Raw genomic sequence first — 20,303 nt, forward strand, 5'->3', positions numbered from 1 at the left:
ATATAATATAATATAATATAATATAATATAATATAATATAATATAATTAATATAATATAAGCTGTGTTTGCAACAGGAATAAAGTATTTTAGGTGCACGTAGGAAGAAGGGAAGTGGAAAAGGCTACAGTGGTTCTAGAGAGGCTCCCAAAGCAGCAGCCTCAGCCTCACCTGGGAAGTTAGAATTGCAAACGACGACAGGCTCCACCCCAGACCCACTGAATCTGAAACTCTGGGGGTGGAGCCCAGTGATCAGCCTCTGAGGAAGCCCCCAGGTGATTCTTTTTTTTTGAGCTGTAGGCAAAAGTTGATTAGAGTATAAGATTAGAAAGGAAGAATAATAGGAAAGCTCTCTTTACAGAGGGGACATTCGAAAATGAATGCCCGGAAGAAGTCCCCTTCGTGCTTCTAATGTCAGTTACAGTTTGAGAATCATGCAGGGGTTGGCAAACCACCTTTGCAACCAGCAGCTTGTTTTTGCAAACGGAGTTTAATTGGAAATAGCCATAGTCCTTCACTTATATATTATCTGTGGCTATTTTCCTGCTAGCCCTCAGAGTTGCAGCAGGGTCAATAGCCTGTGAAGCCTGAAGTATTTACTATATCTGACCCTTTACAGAAAAAGTTTGCTGCCTCCCAAGGAGTGGGGGGGAGGAGAGGCTGGGCCCCTTTCCCCCCTCCATCCCTCTTCTGTGGCTGGTGCTGCTAGGGCCTCTGGCCACCACACTTCAGTCAGCAATGCTGGAACCCAGCTCTAGTGCAGAGACTTCCTGAAAACTCTATAAAGTCAATTTTATGTATTATAAATCTGTACCGGCCAACACAAGTGGGAAGGTGGTTTTTTTAAAAGTCAAATGAGCAAAAGAAGAAGTCCTCATTCCAGGAAGACCCATGTTACAGCCTGTCTGTTTGGCCAAGCACTGTGCTTGATGCTTTAGGTATGTCCTTCTGGAAGGGTATTGTATCCCCATTTTATAGAGGAGGAAGTTGGAGCTTGGAATATGAAGTAACCAGCGCACGTTCACAGAATGGCGTTCGGACTGGATCCTGGTTCAGCATTTGCTCCCAGGTCAGGCTCTTTGCCCCACACCCTACACCTCTGTTTTCCCAGTTGTAAGACAGAATGCCCTCAGTGGACAAGGGGACACTCCACAGGAATCTGTTAACATAACACACACACTTCTCTTTTTCTGGTGGAGGAGACAGACCGGCAGGAGCTGGAGAACCAAACCCAAGCCTACTCCCTAGGGGTGGGCTGTGCTGGGGAGCCCGGTGAGGGGAGGGGAGGCCGTGGAAGGCCCACGAGGGCCCAGCTCCCCACCCGCACGAGCCCAACAGGGCAGCACAGAAATGCAGCATCAGTGCCAGGTGTGATGCCAGCTTTCTGGAGGCATGAACACCTGAGGCCTCCCAGCCCCCACCCCTTCCCTACGAACCAAAACCCAGGCCGCAGGGCCTTAGCTCAGCTCCTGGTTGTCAATGTGGGGGTTTGTGTAAGGGTTCCCCAGGGAAGAAGGACTTGTTTGTCAGGTGAGTCTTGCGTCTGTGTGAGAGGAGAAAGGCACCTATCCGGGTGTTCGTGCTTTGACACAGGAGTGGCATGGATGGGTCAATAAGATTTCAAGTTCGCAATCAGACTGGGGAGCCTGTTACCATGTGATATCCTTGCAGCGTTGAAGCTGGTGACCGAACCTCAGAACAAAAGTAAAATCTTAAATAACATGGGGGCTAACACACCATTGTCTTGGTGGCTAAAACAGTGACCAAGAAGTCCCCCCCTCGTACACACAGTTATCTATTCTGGCTTCCAAATATTTTGTTAGATTAGGAAGACAAAAAAACATTCTTAACAAACAAACAAAAGAGCTTGGGATATCAGGCAAAAGTCAAAACCTCAGAAGAAAGCTAGCATTTTGAGGCGATTAATGATAGACTGTTTTCTCTTGTCAAATCAGTTGCCGTGACTGATGTTTTTATTGTTTTAAACAAGCTTCTTTGGAAAAAATATTAGCAAGCATCTTTGGAGTCTCTGCTACATGCCAACCTTCATGCTAGTCTCTCTTAACTTGGGTCACCACGTCGTGGCCTCACAGCCGTTCTGAGGGCAGGTCATCTGAACAGCCCTTTTACAGACGGGGAGCGGTCAGGAGCTCAGTCCGGGGAGTGACTCTTGGCTGAGCCTCACTGATAGGCAGAGCTGACTTTTGAACCAGGTCTTATGACTGTGTCTTGTATTCCTTTCACAGCATTGCACTTACTCTGCACCAAAATCTGGATTTAGGGAAGAACAATGGGAGACGAGGCAAACAATATCCCTAGTCTGTGGATGGCTTCAAGTCGAGATATTAAGTATTTTTTAGGGCAGTGGTTCTTGGACCAGATAGAACCACGCTCCCATCAATAATGGACACTGGGCTGCTGGGTAGACAGTACAGGCTGTAGATTGTGTGTGGGTTTCTGGGGCCAGCTCTGATGTCACTTTCTCTTTCCCTGTTGCAACTGTTGATATAGGGAGGTCTTGCCTTGAAAAATAATTTCATTTTTAGGGGCGTTCACTTTTGAATGCCCACTCTCTGTAAAGAGAGTTTTCATACTGTTCTTCCTTTCTAATCTTATACTCTAATAAACTTTCGCCTGCTGCTCATTTTTAAAAAAAGGAAAAGAAAAATCATCTCAATTTTTATTTACATACTTTTTTTTTTTATAATTCTCAAAAAGCTTTGTTGTGTTAACAGGCTTAATGCTTGAGAAAGCTGGGGAGGAGGACAGGTGTTAGCTCTCAGTTTGATAGATGAGGACGTTGAAGTAACTTTCCCAAAGTCTTTTTTTTTTTTAAGAGTAGGTTTTATTTTTATTTATTTAGAGCGAGAGCAGGGGAGAGGGACAGAGGGAGAGAGAGAGAATCTTTTTTTTAATTTTTTTATTTTAGAGCACATGCAAGTGGGGGAGAGGGGCAGAAGGAGCAAGAGAGAGGCATGCTGAGCATAGAGCCTGATGTGGGGCTCGATCCCTCTGGGATCATGACTTGAGCTGAAAACAAGAGTCAGACACTCAACTGACTGAGCCACCCAGGCACTCCCTAAAGTCTTATGCTAATAAATAGAGCAGAGCCTAAAACCTGAGGCCTCACCAAGATAGATACCTGCAAAACCCTGAGAACAAGACTTGGAAGATTCAACAAGTGTAGGATGAGATCAGCCACCTACAAAGAAGCAGAGTTGGCTAAAAATGGGCGATCCAAATGTCTAAGAAAATGTAAGCCTCTACATTGCTTGTGGTTTCAGAAGAGCTGTGATCTGCCCACCCAGCATCCAAGAGAGGAGTCTAAAAAGCAGGGCTTTGGTGTAATTTCAGGACAGGGACAGACCAATGCTCTGGCCTTTTAGAAGACCATGTCCTGTCTTGAGGACTTGAGAACAGCAGCTGAACACAGCTTGACAGGTGGAGCCGGTAAGATTAGCCCACTCATTCCCCTGGCTCACTGAGCCACCTCCTGGGGCGGTCTGCCTTCCTGAGTAGCTTTTCTGTGAGGAGAGTCTGCTGGTCAAACGCCCCTGCTTGGCAGTCACGTTCTCCTTTTAAAATGAGTGAAGTGACATCATGGGTGTGTCCCATTCTCTCAGTGTTTTGATTACATTCTTCCTGAGCTAGATGAACTCTGAAGCAAGGGACCTGAACCAGATTCTGGGTGCTGATGAATTTGATAAGAGTCTTACCTGAGTAACCACCTGCCTGGGTGTGAACTTTCAAAGGAAATGAGAACTAGCTGCCAGCTAAGGAAAGACGTGGCACACAATGAATATGGGGTAATGAAACAAGAAACCAGAATGAGGTGAAGGAAAGTTAGAGTTAACTGAACCAAACTAAAAGAGCAGGTGGAACCTGGGGCAGGCCAGGAGGGGCAGACCTGGGCACTCAGCCCACCTGCTGCCACCCAGGCCCAGTGGCACAGGTGGCGAACTGCCCTGGCTCTGGAGCCAGACGTTCTCTGGGAGGATTCCCCTGCAGCTGCCTGTGAGCTGGCTGGGGACTTCATACCTCTCCTGCACTTTCTCCTTGTCTGTATGGTGGGCCTCCCTCAAGATTGAAAGGATTAAATGTGATAATGAACATGCTCTTATTCTAGTTCCTGCCCTATAAATGCTCAATAAGTGCTTTTTGTTATAATCCCTGTCCTTTGGGATCAGACATTAAACACAGGCTCAAAACTGCTGAAACTCGCTACAGCATTGAGTACCCTGTTGTAGCAGAACCTTGCTGCACCTGTGGTCTGCCCGTGTGCTCTGCTCTGCGGCGGGCATCTCTCTCACTGTATCACGCAGAGCCCAGAAAGCCCAGAAACACGCTTTGACAAAATAGGCCTGCGAGTTTGTGGGCCCAGGGCATTTTCATTCACTGTTCTCTCTTCCTGGAAGGCTCTTCCCCTAGACAGTGACGGAGTTTGTACCTTCATTTCATTTAGGCACCTGCTAAGATGGCACGTTATCGAAGAAAGGCTGTCTTTGACCTACCTCCCTATAGAAAGTAGCATCTACACTGCCACCAGGGCCTGGTGCTCTATTCATGTTTCCTGCTTTCTCCCCACAGCAGTCATAACCCTTGACATAGTCACGTGTTTATTGTCTGTTTCTCCAAGTGGCATGGACATGAGAGCAAGCATTTGATTTGGGGCTATGCTCTTCTTTTTAAAATACCCTCCTCACTTCTTCTACTCAAAAGCCTGTAATGGTTGTCCCTTGGAAGAGGTGGGAGGCTCTTCTCACTCTGTCATGGAAAGACAGCTACTTGCCAGCTCTGTATCATTATCAAATGTACACAGAAGATAGGACACACTTCAGGTGATGTCAAAACACGTGGCCAACGCCAGTTAGGCATCTGATGGAGAGCATTCCAGGTGGAGGGGCAGTAAGTACAAAGGCTCTGAAGTGGGAGCAGACAGGCTGGAATGAAAGAGCTGGGGGTAAAATTGGAAGAGGATAATTCCAAGCTTTCTGGTCTAGATTGTGAAGAATGGAATTGACATTTGCTAAAACAAGTCAGCTAGGGGGAGAAACAGGTTTGGGGTATGTGACTTTTTTTTTTAATGTTTTATTTATTTGAGAGAGAGAGAGCGTGTGTGCATGAGCAAGTGGGGAGGGGCAGAGAGAGAGAGAGAGAGAGATAGATACAGAAACTGAAGCAGGCTCCAGGCTCTGAGCTGTCAGCACAGAGTCCGACGTGGGGCTCAAGATCAGGAACCATGAGATCATGACCTGAGCTGAAGTCGGACGCTTAACCGACTGAGCCACCCTGGTGCCCTGGGATATATGACATTTTGAGATGCTTGCACAAATCCAGTGTGGCATACCACATGCTTTGCAAACACCATCTCTGTTGCGCAGGTAGGGAAATTGAGGCACGAGAGCTTATGTGTCCCTAGGTCTCAGAACATGTATATAGAAGGGCTAGATTTGAACCCAGGCTGTTTCTCCAAGGGTCTGAGAACACTGGTCACTGAAGGAAGAGCTAAGAGAGGAGACTTGCCTCAAATTAGAAAAATCAAGAATAATTTGGATAAGGTCAACTCAGACCTCTTTCTCAAGTTCCGGAACACCTAGAAAGATGACCTTTCTGTAGCTGGGATGATAAGTTTAGGACAAATAAAAGGGAGTCTTGGGGCGCCTGGGTGGCTCAGTCGGTTAAGCGGCCGACTTCGGCTCAGGTCGTGATCTCGTGGTCTGTGGGTTCGAGCCCCGCATCGGGCTCTGTGCTGACAGCTCAGAGCCTGGAGCCTGCTTCACATTCTGTGTCTCCCTCTCTCTGACCCTCCCCTGTTCGTGCTCTGTCTCTCTCTGTCTCAAAAAGAAATAAACGTTAAAAAAAAAATTTAAAAAAAGGGAGCCTCACATAACAGGAGTGTTGGGGCCCCCATCCCTTTGGCCTCAGTGAGGTTGCTGGCAAATCCATTTCCACATCCTTCAGGCTGTCACATGATGCCAAAACAATGGAACGAAATGTGGAAAGTCTGTTTGAGGTTATTATGGGTTGCACTCCAAGTTTTCATGTTTTCTAAGATTTGCTTACTTAGAAATCATTCACAAAAATTGATGTAACAGACAAGCCTTTCAAGGCCTTGATGCTCAGGACGGTCTACAGAGCAGCAGCAATAGCATCACCTGAGAGCCACTGGAAATGCAGAATCTCAGGCCCCATCCCAGACTTCTTAAATCAGAACCTGCGTTTTTGCAAAACGGTCAAGGCTTAGTACAAATTGAGAAACCCTTGGCCCGGAGCCAAGGTAGACACACATTTTCTGTAAAGGACCATATAGTAAATGCTTCAGGTTTTACTGGCCTGTCATGATTATCGAGTTTTGTTTTTGTGGTGCAAGGGCAGCCACAGACAAACATGTAAAGGATTAGTGTGGCTGTGTTCTAATGGAACTTTATTTATGGATGCCAAAATTAGAGTTTTATGTAATTTTCATGTGCCATACTATGCCTCTTTTTATTTTCTTTCAACCATTTAAAAATGTAAAGTTCATTCTTTTTTTTTTTTAATTTTTTTTTAACGTATATTTATTTTTGAGACAGAGAGAGACAGAACATGAATGGGGGAGGGTCAGAGAGAGAGGGAGACACAGAATCTGAAACGGGCTCCAGGCTCTGAGCTGTCAGCACAGAGCCCGACACGGGGCTCGAACTCACAGACCGTGAGATCATGACCTGAGCCGAAGTCGGACGCTTAACCGACTGAGCCACCCAGGCGCCCCGTAAAGTTCATTCTTAACTCAGAGGCTATACAAAAACACGCTCATCTTCTGACTTGCCTTTCACGGCTGACCGTCCCCAAGCGTCCTGCCCCTTGCTGGGTGATCCCCTTTTTTTCATATGGGCATGGGGCTTGGGCCCCCTTTCCCTCATGACCTGTGTCACTGTGTCAGAAGGTTAATTACTTAAGCCTAATATAAAAAGCCAACAGAAGAGGGATGCCTGGCTCACTCAGTCAGTCTGACTCTTGATCTCAGGGTTGTGAGTTTGAGCCCCATGTTGGGTTGTATAAAAATAAACTTTAAAGACCTGTATTTACAAGAAAAAAAAAAAAAAACAGGAGAACTGAGATTTTAGCAGAGTTTTATTTATTTATTTTTATAGTTATTTTTTAAAGTAGGCTCCACCTCCAACATGGGGGCTTGAACTCAAACCCGAGATCAAGAGTCACATGCTCTACTGACTGAGCCACCTACCCATCCCTGAAGAACAGAGATTTTAAAAATATACTTTGTCCGTTTCCAAAAATATCGTGTGTTTGCTGTTGTTTCCTGTCTTGAAGTTTTCTGAGAAAGACCAGTATGGGGGATTCAACAGCTAAGGGGAGGGGGCTGGCTACACGTCAGTGGCCTTTACTCTCTTTCACTCCTCTATTTGTCTATCTTGCATTGCAGCTCCTGGGAAGAAGGAACACACACTGCAGGGAAAAGGCAATTATTAAAAAAATAACATTTGGGGATGGAGTTGGAAGAGGAACTTAGAGAAGGGAGATACTCTTTAGGAGAATAAGAATATTGTTCCACCCTCAGGAGGCTGGGGGGGAAGAATGCAGGACATGATAAATAAAGCAAATGGTGTCAAGGGCATCTGCTCAAGAGGGGTTTGTGGAGCAAGCTAGTCAGTAGGAGGACATGTCAAACAGAGATAGGAGAGTGACTGGCAGAGAGTCTTATGAAGGACAAGATCTGAATTTTTAAAATCTGTAGTGCATGTTCATGGCAACCAGACTCTTTTCCATTGTTAGGAATGGGGAGAAGAGGGGAAATGATGTTGACTAAATGCCTATTGTATGTCCCGTCCAGCATGGTTATGACATTTTCCATCACTGTTTCAATTTTTTTTTTAGTTTTTTTTTGATGTTTATTTATTTTTGAGAGAGAGAGAGACAGAGTGTGAGCAGGGGAGGTGCAGAGAGAGGAGACACAGAATGTGAAGCAGGCTCCAGGCTCTGAGCTGTCAGCACAGAGCCCGACACGGGGCTCGAACTCACGGACCGCGAGATCATGACCTGAGCTGAAGTCGGACGCTCAACCGACTGAGCCACCCAGGCGCCCCATCACTGTTTCAATTTTAATTAAAGCAACTCATGGAGTTAAGATGTGCTGGCCAGTTTTCAGATGGGGAACCCAGAGGTGAAGAGACAGGATCAGAACCTAGCTCTGTCCAGTCACAAATACTTTAGTGTTGTATACTGTCCTGCCTAGTGCAATCTATAGTGGAAATATTGCCTCCATGAAATTCCGTATTTCTTCAGAGGATGAGAAACCCTCAGTTCTTAGGGGTGGGGGAAAACAACATAAAGAGACCAAGCAAGCAACTTTTGTTTTTCTCTACTCCCTACACCACTCCCCCACAACAAACATAATGCTTCATTAAAAAGACATTAAGTCTTTTTTTTTTTTTTTTCCTTTTTCTGTTATGAAACAGCACACCTAAACAACTCAGTGCATTGGCAGCCTGGTTCCCAAAGTTAAACTGTGTGCCTCTAAACCAATCTAATGACAAATGTACATAAACCCTTTGCAGAAATGTGGAGTTCGGGAATCATTTATTCAGGGATTACTCTATCAGGCACATATATATTATCTCATTTAATCCTCCAACAGTCCTGGGAGATTTTATTTTAACACCATTTTATGGATAAGCTAAAGGTATGGAGAAGTTAAATATCTTGCTTAAGGCCCTACAGCTGGTAAGAGGCGAGACAGATTAAAATCAAGGATCTTGACTAATAACTATGTCCTCTTTGCCACCCCACTGCAGGCTCCTTTTAGAAAAGGTGCAATCACACTAAGACTCACTGTCAACCTGCTCAGTAAAATATGCCAGGATCTTTTTGCTGCAGATGGTGGATATTATGAAACATTCAAGGAGATGCCGGACAATCATTAGTGTGGTATAGGCCAAGAGCAAAAGGAAGTTAAAACTAGTTTCCCCCAGTGTCTTCCTCAGAACACCTTTTCCATGGCTACACTGAACCAACCAATCAACAAAAAACAGTGATGATTCCAAAATTAAATGGGAACGTGCTGAAAACCTCCATCCCCCTCCTGGATATTGCCATATGCATATTACACATTTTAGGCTCCAAGTAGTACTGAAATAACGGATTCCATTTAGGGTTTTTTTAAGTTTATTTATTTATCTTGAGAGAGAGAGAGAGAGAGAGAGAGAGTGAGGCGGGGAGGTGCAGAGAGAGAATCCCAAACAGGCTGCGCAGTGTCAGCACAGAGTCCTCCACAGGGCTTGAACTCACAAACTGCAAGACCATGGCCTGAGCCCAAATCAAGAGTCAGCCACTTAACTGAGCCACGCAGGTGCCCCAACGGATTCCGCTTAGCTTTAAGCAAGAACTTCCCAAGGACCAATGTACATCTCTTCCCTTTAAAGCATATTAACCTACTGAGGTTTGCAGAGCACTCCTTGGGGAGGATCAGAACTAGTCTGAGGCACGTCCAGCCAGCTCCGTGTTCTTCTCTGTGACTATGAACATAAACCTGGAGGAGCTGTCCTACATTCCCCTGAAGATAGGAAGGAGCAGCTTGCACAATGTGGACAGCTTCTATTTGGATCTATTTGCCCACAGCCAGTGGGCCTTTGCATGGGGAATGTCACCATTTGCCAGTCTGTGACAAGCTGAGTCTGACAAAGTTACCATGTGAGCAAACATACTTTAAACACATTGATTCATGAACCAAAGGTTCAATCACATTGTGAGAGGAACCATTGGACAATTTTAAAATTGCCCATCTGGGGGTGCCTGGGTGGCTGTTGGTTAAGCATCTGACTCTTGGTTTTGGCTCAGATCCTGACCTGTTTGTGGATTCCAGTTCCACGTTGGGCTCTGTGCTTGCTTGGTGTGCAGGGCCTGCTTGGGATTCTCTCTCCCTCTCTCTGCCCCTCCCACTCCCTCACTCATTCTCTCTTTAAATAAACTTAAAAAAATTGCCCATCTCACTCTGGGAAAGGGTAAGGTTATTTTCCCTTGCTGTTGATATTTGATATCTTCTTGTATATGATGCTTATAAATAGAAGCACCCAATCTTTGTGGTAAGCAAATTCATTAAACCCCTATAAGCAATTCCTACTGGGATGAGTGTTAAATCTAGAGCATGGCTGTGAACAGGCCTGTGGCAGTGGAAGTTCTCTGACATGCTGAGAAAACACACTTGGAAAAGTGAAACGAAAATAACACCTTTCCCTGTATTCCGATGATTATTCTAAATAATTACTTCAAAAAATGGAATCATAGCATTTTAGGTCTGGAAAGGACTCCTTCATGGATGAGGTTGGCAAAGCTTGAAAAGGTTAGGTTAACAGGTCCATGTGGCTTGTCTGTGGATCAGCAAGGCTAGAACTCAGCTCTCTGTCCAGTGCTCTTTCTCTTAAACTCTTTTCTCTCCACTTAAGACATTCCAGTGTCATTTAAGGAGTTACTTTCCTGATTATTCATTAGAACGCAATTTGCTGGTCTTCTGTGTTGGAGTGGAAGACAAGTCGTATGTATAATATGCGTCCCTTGGTTCACCTGCTCTCTGGATAGCCCTCCACCTTGACCTTTTTTCCCTACCCTCTGCCCTCCACTGGATCTCCCCCTCCCCTTCAAACACTGTTATCTTTGGAAACATGTGTGTGCACTTTCCAACCTGGCTGGGATCAGGGGCAAGGTGCCGCTTGGTTTAATGGATTTTTTTCCCACAGTGCCTTAATTTGCCCAAGGGTTTGGAAGGTCACACAACTAACAAAAGGTAAACCGCAGTCGTTTGCCCTTTCAGCAGGTCTGTGTTCTGTTAATATAGCAAGAAATAAGAAAAAAACTAGTGAGGAAAAAAAGGCAAAACTCCACTTGAAGTAACTGCGGACCCCCTGGAAAAGTTCAAGGCTGTTGTTCATTGTTTGAACTTTCCCCCTTGTGATTCACTTGTATTCCTTAAATCATCTTCAGACGTCTGATCAAGGAAGTGTTAGAGGAAAATACAAAGTCGGGTATTGGCATTGCAGTGTCCTGGCTCCTAGAAGTCGGTGGAGAATGTGCTTCTTTTCTTTGGTGCTGGGTGATCAGAGTGGGAGCCTTTTCCTGTGCAGGAAGCCCTCTTTGCTGCTGGGGCTACTGTGCGCAGGAACGCACCCCTTCCTAGTTCTCGTTCCTCAGTAGACATTCTGTGAAGGGCAGGCCTTTTTTTTTCCATTCTAGTACTTACACTCTGGTCCCGCTAAGTACCAGGAGGGCCGTGTTTTTTTGTTTTGTTTAATCAGAGGTTGAAATGGAACCTCCCCCTGGGTGCCCGGGGAGTCCCTTTGGGGTAGCGCCCCCCCCCTTCCGGAGGGCAGCATCCTGGTGGGGGTGGGGGGTTCAGCTTTGATCCCAGGGCACCTTTTGTCCCTGGAGGCGCCCTCTGCCAGCCAGGTATGTGGAGGGAAAGTGCTGTCCGCTTTCCAGGGCGGCCAGTGTGGGTCTGGGGAGCCGGAAAGTCCCTTTGGAGAGTGGCGGGGCGTGCGAGAAGCCAACACGGTGGCCACAGCGAACTCACTGGGCGTCTCCGAGGAAGTTCGGGTGGGGTCCGCCGGCTCTCGGGCTTTCTTCCTCTGAAATCCATCCCTGGGCAGAGCAAGCCCACTTCTCACCCAAACTCGTGGAGACGAGGGACTAGGCGGGCGCGGGGTTCGTTGAAGCGGATCGGGGAGCGCCTGGCCCAGGCGGCGAGGCCCCTCCAGCGCCGGTCCACGGCCCAGGGCGCCGGCTCAGCCGCCTCGGCCGGGCCGGTCCCGCGGGCGGGGACCGCTTACACGCTGACGGCGGCGGGGGCTCCGGGACTCCGGCCCGGGTCGGGCTCGGGGCGGCCAGTCGCCGGCGCCGCCCGTGCGCCCGCCCTCAGCCGCCCGGCGAGGCGGCGGCCTCCTCCGCCGGCGCGGGGTCCCCTGGTTAACCCCTGCCCGCCAGCCTGGCCGCTGATTGGAGGAGGCGGGGCGCCGGGGCAGCGGGGACCCCCCCACCTTCCTCGTCCCCTCCCCCTCCTCCCCCACTGTCGGCTCTTCCCCCACCCCCCCAGGACCCCCCCTGCCTCCCAGCCGTGCAAATCTCGCGAGGAAACACGCGGTTTCACTAGTGTGTTTACACCGATCACTACTAATCCGGACCGAACCGATCCGGATTAAGGGGCCGGAGGCGGGTCCTGGGCACCAGCGGTTCCGACCCCCCCGCCCTCCGCGCCGCACCCGAGTGGCCCCCAGCCGAGCGGGCCCCCACCTCCCGGCCCGGCCTGGGCCCTCCTGCGCCTCCCTTGGCCTTTGTCCGGCGCCAGGAGGCCGGTCCCGCGCCCCCCGCGGCCGCCCGGGCCCGGGCCCGCGTCGGGCGCCTGGCTCTGTACGCGAGCCCGGGGATCTGCGGCCTCCGCGGCCCCCCTCCCCCGCCCGCCCTCTCGTGGAGCCCGGCGCCGGCGGCGGCTGCCCGGGCGGGGGGTTGCGGCGCTCAGGAGAGGCCCCGGCTCCGCCCCGGGCCTGCCCAGGGGGAGAGCGGAGCGGTCGGCGGCCGGGTCGGGTCGGGGCCCCTCCCGGGAGGAGCGTGGAGCGGCGGCGGCGGCGGCGGCGGCGGCAGGTGAGAGGCTGAGCCCCGGGCGGGGGAGGGCGCCGGGCCTGGGGCATTAACCGTCCGGGGGACCCCCCCTCCGCTGAGGAGGCTGCGGCCCGGGCCCACCCGGGGGCCGGGCCGCAGCTCCTCCGCGCTGAGGCGGGAGGGGCTCCCCGAGGGCTGCGGGTCGCCGAGGGGCCGGGCTGAAGATGGGGGAGGCCCAGGCAGCCCCGGCCTGGGAGTGGGGCCGGCGGCCGGCAGGGCGAAGGGGACGCCCCGGCAGCTGGAGGCCCCGGCAGCCTCCTGGGCACCCCCGAGAGCCGGCCCGCCCTCCCTCCGTGACAGGTGGGCCTAGAGTTGGGGAAAGTTTGGAGCCGGCGGGAGGCAAGGGGCGCCGGGACCAGGCCCCATCGGTTCTGTTTCCCGGCTGTGGGCTGCAGGGAGGATCCCAGTCCAAGGCCCCACAGGAATGAGACAGAGTGGAGATTTCCTTAACATGAGTTGACATTAAATGGAATAACCGCTGGGGCGTCATTTTCTGGGCCGGGCCTGGGGATGGAGGTTTAGGAAATGTTCTGAGAGACCCTAGGGTTTGAGGGAGGCTGCAACCTCTGCCATTCCGGCCTTGATTAGGGCAGGGCGAGACGCGAGGAAGGCCACTTAGGGGAAGCACACTCTGTCCCCTTTTTCCTTTCTTTCTTTTTCTTTTTTAAGATGCCTTTCTGCCTTTTCGAGAATTTCCTTATTCCCTCGCTAACCTGCGCTCGTTTGTGTGGGTGAAACTTTAATTTGTCACCCTTTCATTCCCCTTTGCCCCAGGCTCTCAATCCAGGAAGGGAAATGAAACTGGAAGACTGGTAGGGGTTGTTACAGTTAATGTGGAGTTGTTAGATTGCAGAGGAGCATGTTTAATTCATGTTCTCAGTGAACTTTTAAATCATGCCAATCATTCCAGTCGCTGTTTAATAATATGTTCAAAGGGGTTCTGTGTAATGGTATATGTTCCTATTCCACTTGTAATATTAGGTTTCCAGTGGGCTCTGCAAGAGTTGATCTCTTGCGATGGATGGACGTATTTGCTGAAAGTAGCCTGTGCATTTATTGGTTGTGGAAGGAGTTTAAAAATGGTGTCCTCCTGCCCTTCCCTGCTTGGGAGGAGTGCTAAAAGCAGATGTCTAGAGAAACCTACTGCTCCAGGGAGTGGTCAGAAAAAAGATTTTGTAAAGGGATGGTTATGGAGCTCTGCTAATTTCCTGAGTGAATGCTGGTTGATGGTTTTACCATGGGTTCTCTATTAAATTTAAAATAATTAATTCCTTTTTTCATGAGCTACTGTGAGCTCTTCAGAGAAAGGAGCTATATAATAGCGTTATTTGAAGTTATTTGTAGCATCTGATTCATGCTGCATTATTTTTAAATTATTATTAATGATTCATATTTTTAGTTTAAGAACTAGTTCCTGTGGGTTTGGGAAACAAATATCCGAAAGTACTTGGTTAAATTCAAAGGTTGATGGAAGGAATTTTTGTCGTTGTTTTGCAAGCTAGTCCTTGTTCAACTTTTACTGAGATTATATGAGGGGTTTGAGGTTCTTTGCTGTTAAAATCAGAACTAGACAAGGATATAGTAGCCCTCCGAAGAGGACTTCTGAGCGTTTTAACTTTCAATGTATTACTGTTTGAGGCAGCACATTGTAGTTCATCGCTTGTATGCCGTATTTACTTGAGGTTTACCTGTATGTGACCATTCAATGAAATAATTACATTTTGTTGTAACTAAAAATTGGTGCCTCGTGTTTTAGCTTTTATGGTCTCACAACCTACTTTTTCTTTTCCAGTAGAAATGATGGAAGAATTGCATAGCCTGGACCCTCGACGGCAGGAATTACTGGAGGCCAGGTTTACAGGGGTTGGCGTTAGTAAGGTGAGTAAAATGACCATAATGAGCACTGTTCACGGTCAAATGGAAACACATTTAGAAAACAGGTATGATCATTTTGGGTGGGTCATACTGGTAGATTGCAGGGGAGATGGGCTCACCTGTTCCGATGAACTTTTAGCTCCTACCAGTCATTCCGCTAACTTCACGGTACATTTGAAGGGATTCTAAATGGAACTATATGCATCTCTTTCCCCTCTAATTTAGGAGAGGTTTCCCATGGGTCTTGTTGCAAGGATACTAATGGGATGTGTATCTGGCTTTTGTGCCATATTTTGTCAAAACAACTCAGTCATTAAATTAAAAAAAAAAAAAAACTTAACGAAAAGGTATTGGCATAGACTCATTACGGTAGGTTTTTTGGATAGTTCTGTGATAAGAGTTTTGAAAAATCTGCTTCGGCTGTTTGTCAGTTCTCCAGATCTGTAGCTCAGCAGATTCCTCCTGGTTGCACCCCCAGACTGCTTTCTCTCCTCCTATTTTTCCTTCTTGTTCGCTGTTTTTGTTCAGGGAACATAAAGTAAGATCAAGCCCCCAGGTGGTTACATTAAGCAACGTTATGGCTTCCTCTGAGTCCTTATGTAGTTCACTCTGCTCTCATAGGACGGTTTTAGTACAATATACTTATGATTTTAATACAATATGTAAAATATATTTACGATGTTGTATTTAAAAGCTTCACCATTCTAAGATCGTTGCATTCATTGGGCTTGAGACTTGTGAATTTTTGATCTTTGACTTCACGTGATACATACCTTTCCATGCTTCTCAAGAAATCTTACTTCTCATGGAGACCTGAATGTCAGTGACCTGCTTTGGTCAGTAGCTTCTTAAAGAAGAAGGTGTTTGTCAAGGTTTAGTTGGAAAAACTGGCTGCTTTGAGGGGTCTCATAATTTTGGTGAGCTGGAGTAGGTTGTTAGTTTTTGTTCATTCAACAGATAAATGGAGTGTCTACCGCATACTGGACACTGTGCAGGGTGTGAGGAATGACACCCCAACTTAGAGCCTCCAAGCCTCCGTCGTGGAGGAAGCGAGAGAGAGATGATACCTCGGTGACATCTGGGTTAGAACCGTGACCGGGTGCTGTGGGAACACAGGATTTGTTGCACATTTTGTAGTTCTTGGTTTCTTTGGCCACTTTGATTAAAGTGGCACTTAGGGCACTTTGGGAAGGCTATGCTGACTGTTGACACATATTGAAGATACACGTATAAGTGTAAGTTTTCTGATCTAGGAGAAGTAGCTTCAACTGGAAGTGAGCAGTATGTTTGAGTATTAAATTGATCTCTGGATTAAATTGATTATGTGTCTTCTCATTTGGGAATTCAGCACAAGGTTCATATCCAAATCTGTCTGTTCAAGTGGTCACCTATGGAATAAAAGTAAGTTTGTATTCAAATTGTATGGTAGTTTAAACTCATTGGGTTTTGTTGTTAGTATGCCTTTCTTTTTCTCGATTTTTAAGGTCGTGATAGCTATATCCAAGTACTCTTTTGATGGGGTGGAGCATAAGTGATGGCGATAATTGACCTTGTGAATCTTGCTGCCCAGGCCTAAGTTAAAATCTGGTAATTAAGGTGTCAGAAGACTTAATCTGTTTAATAGGAAGTTCTTCCTGTTGTATGTATAAGGAAGTATATTTATATCCAAATGTTTTTTATGCCAGTAACTGTATGTTATGTTGATGTTTTTAGTCTACTATGACTATACTTACTGTAGTATATCATAATAAATATTATTCAAGGACTGGCAAGGGATTTTTTTTTTCCCCATAGCAAAGAAACTTGGGGGGGGGGGGGGGAAGCAAGTAAATATTCTGTAATTTGGAGTTAGGAAGAAGAAAAGAAAATATCCATTTTGTATAACTTCTTTTGCCTGCAAGACATTGTATCCCTCAGACCACTGATTTGAAATGGGACTGAGGAGGAGGAGGCCATGTACTGGGAGAAAAGGTGCTTTGAGAAAAACTCCGCCTCCTAGCTTTGAATTCCTCATTATGGGTCATCATTTCCCATTGAGGATGTCACTGAGTTGATAGTTTTCAGTTTCAGCCCTTGCTCCAAATGGGAGAGGAGAGTGACTTTCCTGTGATAGTGCCATCTAGTGGGACTGGTGCAGCCACAGGGGCTGTCTCTTGAGTTTCTCCTAACTATTCGTAACATTTTCAGTACTTTTTGATGTCCATAGAAGGAAGAAAGTTAGTGCCATTGTGGATTCTTTCCTAGTGGACAAGGGTGTTTTAAGTGGCTGCAGTCTTTGAACTTCCTGGTTGTTAATAGATCTTTTGTTATGTCGCTTCAAGTTTTTTACACCTGCAAGTTAGATCTACATCACAAGACTTAGACTGAAATAAAATGGTCAAAAGCCACCACATTTATTATTTATGTTTAAGTTGCTCTTATGGGTAGGATTTTAATTCACAAATATAAAATTTTCTTGCATTTAAATGCATTCAGTTTCTCTTTCTTTCAGCGTGTTTAATTTTTAATGACTGGTAAACCAGAAGGATTTGTTTTGTGCCTTGGGATGCATTGTGTGGATTTTTAAGAGGTTGGGGTTTTCTGTCACTAGTGGGTTGATGATAGGGGAAAGTAACCTGATGGACACCAAGAAAATAGGGTTGGTTTTTCTCCTCTATCTAGCTGCCAGTTTTTTTAGGAGGGCATGTAACCATCCTTTTAGCATTTTTGAGGTGATAAGGTTAAATTGGGTTGTGAACCTACTTCTTCATTTCTTGTTGACCTGATATGTGAGCTATCCTACTTCTTTTTTTAAGGTCTCCTCCCTTATACTGGATAAGCCACTTCTAGTTATGTGAAACTGACTCTACCTTGTATTTAAATGTTTTCAGTGAGGACCTATTGTAGCTTATATTCCCTACCCTGCTTTCTCTCTCTCTTTTTTCTTTTAAGATTATATTCTTTTAAGTAATCTCTGTATTCAAACTCACAACCCCAAGATCAGGAGTCATATGCTCCACCATTTTAGAGCCAGCAGGGCACCCCATTTGACAATTTAAGTACAGGTAGTCTCTGTGATTCCAGAGGCCATGTGAAGTAGGTAGAATTGCACCCCTGCACGCACTGTATTTATAGCTAGTTTAGTTTTTCTTTTTTTTAAGTTTATTTTTTTATTTAAGTAATCTCTATACCCAACGTGGGGCTCAAACTCACAACCTCAAGATCAAGAATCTCATGCTCTTCTGACTGAGCCAGCCAGGTGCCCTTGTAGCCAGTTTAGTTTTAATGCTAATATAGTAGTAAATACTTACATGGTACTTACTAAGTGCCAAATACAATAAAAGTGATGTGAATTTAAATCTTTTGTAACAGGGATACTAGTCTTAATAAACCTCTGTTCTCTTTTTGTGAGACCTGCTAATGCCCACTGCATTGCTCCCGCTGGTTGAATTCTGGACTTACCAAGGATCACATTGTTACAATTTGCACTTGTATTATAATTACATAATTTAATAAAAAATTTTGGAGACCAGTGAAATATAATTGCAAAATGTAAGAATTGTTGATTCTATGAAAACTAAGTTGACTGCCATGGAAAAACTGTAAGGTGAGCCAATAAAGAGATACTTCTAAAGGTTTATAAGTTTTTGTTTTTTTGTAATCTGGAAGAATTCTTCATTTAGATCCTTGGCAAATATCTCTTAAGTCTTGCTTCACTTTTGAAGAAGTTGAAACTAGAAAATGTGGCTGATGCATTATGGGTGTGGTTTGTGTGAGACCAGGACTATAGTCTGTGGATCTGTAACTCAAAAGGGCTGCATCAAAAGACTTGCAACAATATACATTTGCATGTTGCAAGTTCAAAGAAAATGTCTAAGGTGTAATTTTTTTTTTTATATTCCCCACTGCAACCTACTTTTTTGATTAATGTTATTAGTTTCAGTTGTATTGAATAAAAAGGATTAATATGGTCTGTGATGGATGGTATCGAAAAGAAGAGCAAAATGAGAATCCATGAAAGTGGGACGGTCTGTACTGACACAAGAACCTTCACTTTATAGAGCCTGCTGTAAGAGCATATATTTTTAAGTAGTATCACATAGTAGATTTTTTCATGTCTTGAAGAAAAGTGATCATTTTCTACCTCTTGTAAGTTTGTGAGTGATACGTGATCAGCGTATTTAAAATATTTTTATTTTTTTCTGATACACGATCAGTTTAAATGATCAGATTTAACTTCTGAAAAGATATTTAAGCAACTGATAACTTTTTCTCCTGTTATTTAGTTAATTGCATCAATTAGAAGGTGTCAGTTTTGGATAGCTAGTGTTAGCTATTTTACATACCAATCCAGTAATTTAAAAAAATATATGTTTAGGTGTTTTGCATTTAATACATAGTTAGACAATGCTTAATAAGCATAAATTCTGAGAGAAAGTCTGTACTTAAACCATTGAATTTTAAGGCACTGTTAAATTTATTGTTATGTTTGCCTTTATGTTGACTTCTCCCTTTCGTTCACTTCGTATTTGTTTAATTCTCTCATTTCACATCTAGCCAAGTATCAGCTCCTGTCTCTTCTTTCTCTGAAATTTCTCAAGCATTTGTCTGCTCTCCCTGCTACTTTCTCAATCCTTCCTCGTTCATAACTGTAATAACCAGCCTCTCCTACCCCATTTATCTTTCTGTAAACTGTCTCCAGTTATATTTCTAAAAATACCAGTGTTGTTTTATTCCCTTGCTTTAAAGGTTCCCGTAGACTGTTGGACTGAATTAAAACTCCTACCCTAATTTTTCAACTTCACAGCCAGTGGTCTGTTCTCCTAGTGCTGTGCTCTGCTTGCTCAAACCGTGACTGATCTGTTAGCAAACAGGCTCATGCTCTCTCCTTTACCTTTCCTTTTTTATTTGCCTGCTGAACTTTCAGCTTACTGTTCAGAGCGCAATGTGTCTTTATAGCTTTTCCAGATACTTGCACCATTCTCGTTGAATTATTTTATTAGCACCCGATAACCTACTTTTATTATGACATGCATTGTTTGTTTCCCCTATTAGTCTCCTTGAGAACACGTATGACTGTTGAAATGCTCAGCACATCATGCACATTGAATAAGTCTTTGTTGAGTTAGAAAAGAGTATTGAGAAGATGAAAGTAAAGTTAGTTGTCACCCATAGGCATGGTCTGCTCTAGCTTATTGTTTTACTCCAGTCTCAAAATTCTTGTCTTTTATTTAGGAGATTTAATTCATCCACATATAATGCTATGACATATATTCAGGCTTAAATCTTCCTTGTGTTTCTTTTTAAATCTTTCTTACGCCTCTTTTACCTTCTCTTAAAATGATTTTTTTCATTTATTGATTTTTCTATTATGAAAGATAAAGAAATAAGCATTTAATACTTTTTCTCTCCCCATCTCCAAATTTTTGTCAGTTATTGTTAAATGTTTGTTTTTTTGAGAGAGAGAGTGAGCATGAGTGCATGAGCAGGGGAGGGGCAGAGAGAAGGGAACAGAGCATCTGAAGTAGGCCCCATGCTGACAGCAGAGAGCCCAGTGTAGGGCTCGAACTCATGAACTATGAGATCATGACCTGAGCCCAAACCAAGAGTTGGATGCTTAACCGACTGAGCCACACAGGTGCCCCATCGTTTTTTTAAAAAATTATTTATTTAAGGAAGAGCGAGCTCTCGTAAGCATATGCGCACGAGTGGGCGAGGGGCAGAGAGAGAATCCCAAGCAGGCTCCACACTGTCAGCGCAGAGCCCAGTGAAAGGCTTGAACTCACACACTGTGAGTCTAACACTCAA

At 45.5% G+C, this 20,303-nt stretch overlaps 2 protein-coding genes across 9 annotated transcripts in view; one reads left to right on the plus strand and one right to left on the minus strand.

The window, feature by feature from the left end:
• Positions 1-20,303, minus strand: part of CDC27 (cell division cycle 27) — an 803,505-nt gene that overhangs the window by 688,510 nt on the left and 94,692 nt on the right. The window lies entirely within an intron of this gene.
• The window catches only part of TLK2 (tousled like kinase 2), a 113,321-nt gene continuing 105,585 nt past the window's right edge, over positions 12,568-20,303 (plus strand). For 5 of the 8 annotated variants that reach the window (XM_049637592.1, XM_049637594.1, XM_049637595.1 and 2 more), the window contains exons 1-2: positions 12,568-12,623; positions 14,434-14,519. In XM_049637592.1, the coding sequence (XP_049493549.1) occupies positions 14,439-14,519 (81 nt within the window). In that variant the 5' untranslated portion in view covers positions 12,568-12,623; positions 14,434-14,438. Of the gene's footprint in view, positions 12,624-12,701; positions 12,942-14,433; positions 14,520-20,303 lie in introns of those variants that run through there. The other 3 variants (XM_049637591.1, XM_049637596.1, XM_049637597.1) reach the window with 3 other exon arrangements.

This window comes from Panthera uncia, chromosome E1 (genome assembly GCF_023721935.1).
Source record: "Panthera uncia isolate 11264 chromosome E1, Puncia_PCG_1.0, whole genome shotgun sequence".
Classification (NCBI taxonomy): domain Eukaryota; kingdom Metazoa; phylum Chordata; class Mammalia; order Carnivora; family Felidae; genus Panthera; species Panthera uncia.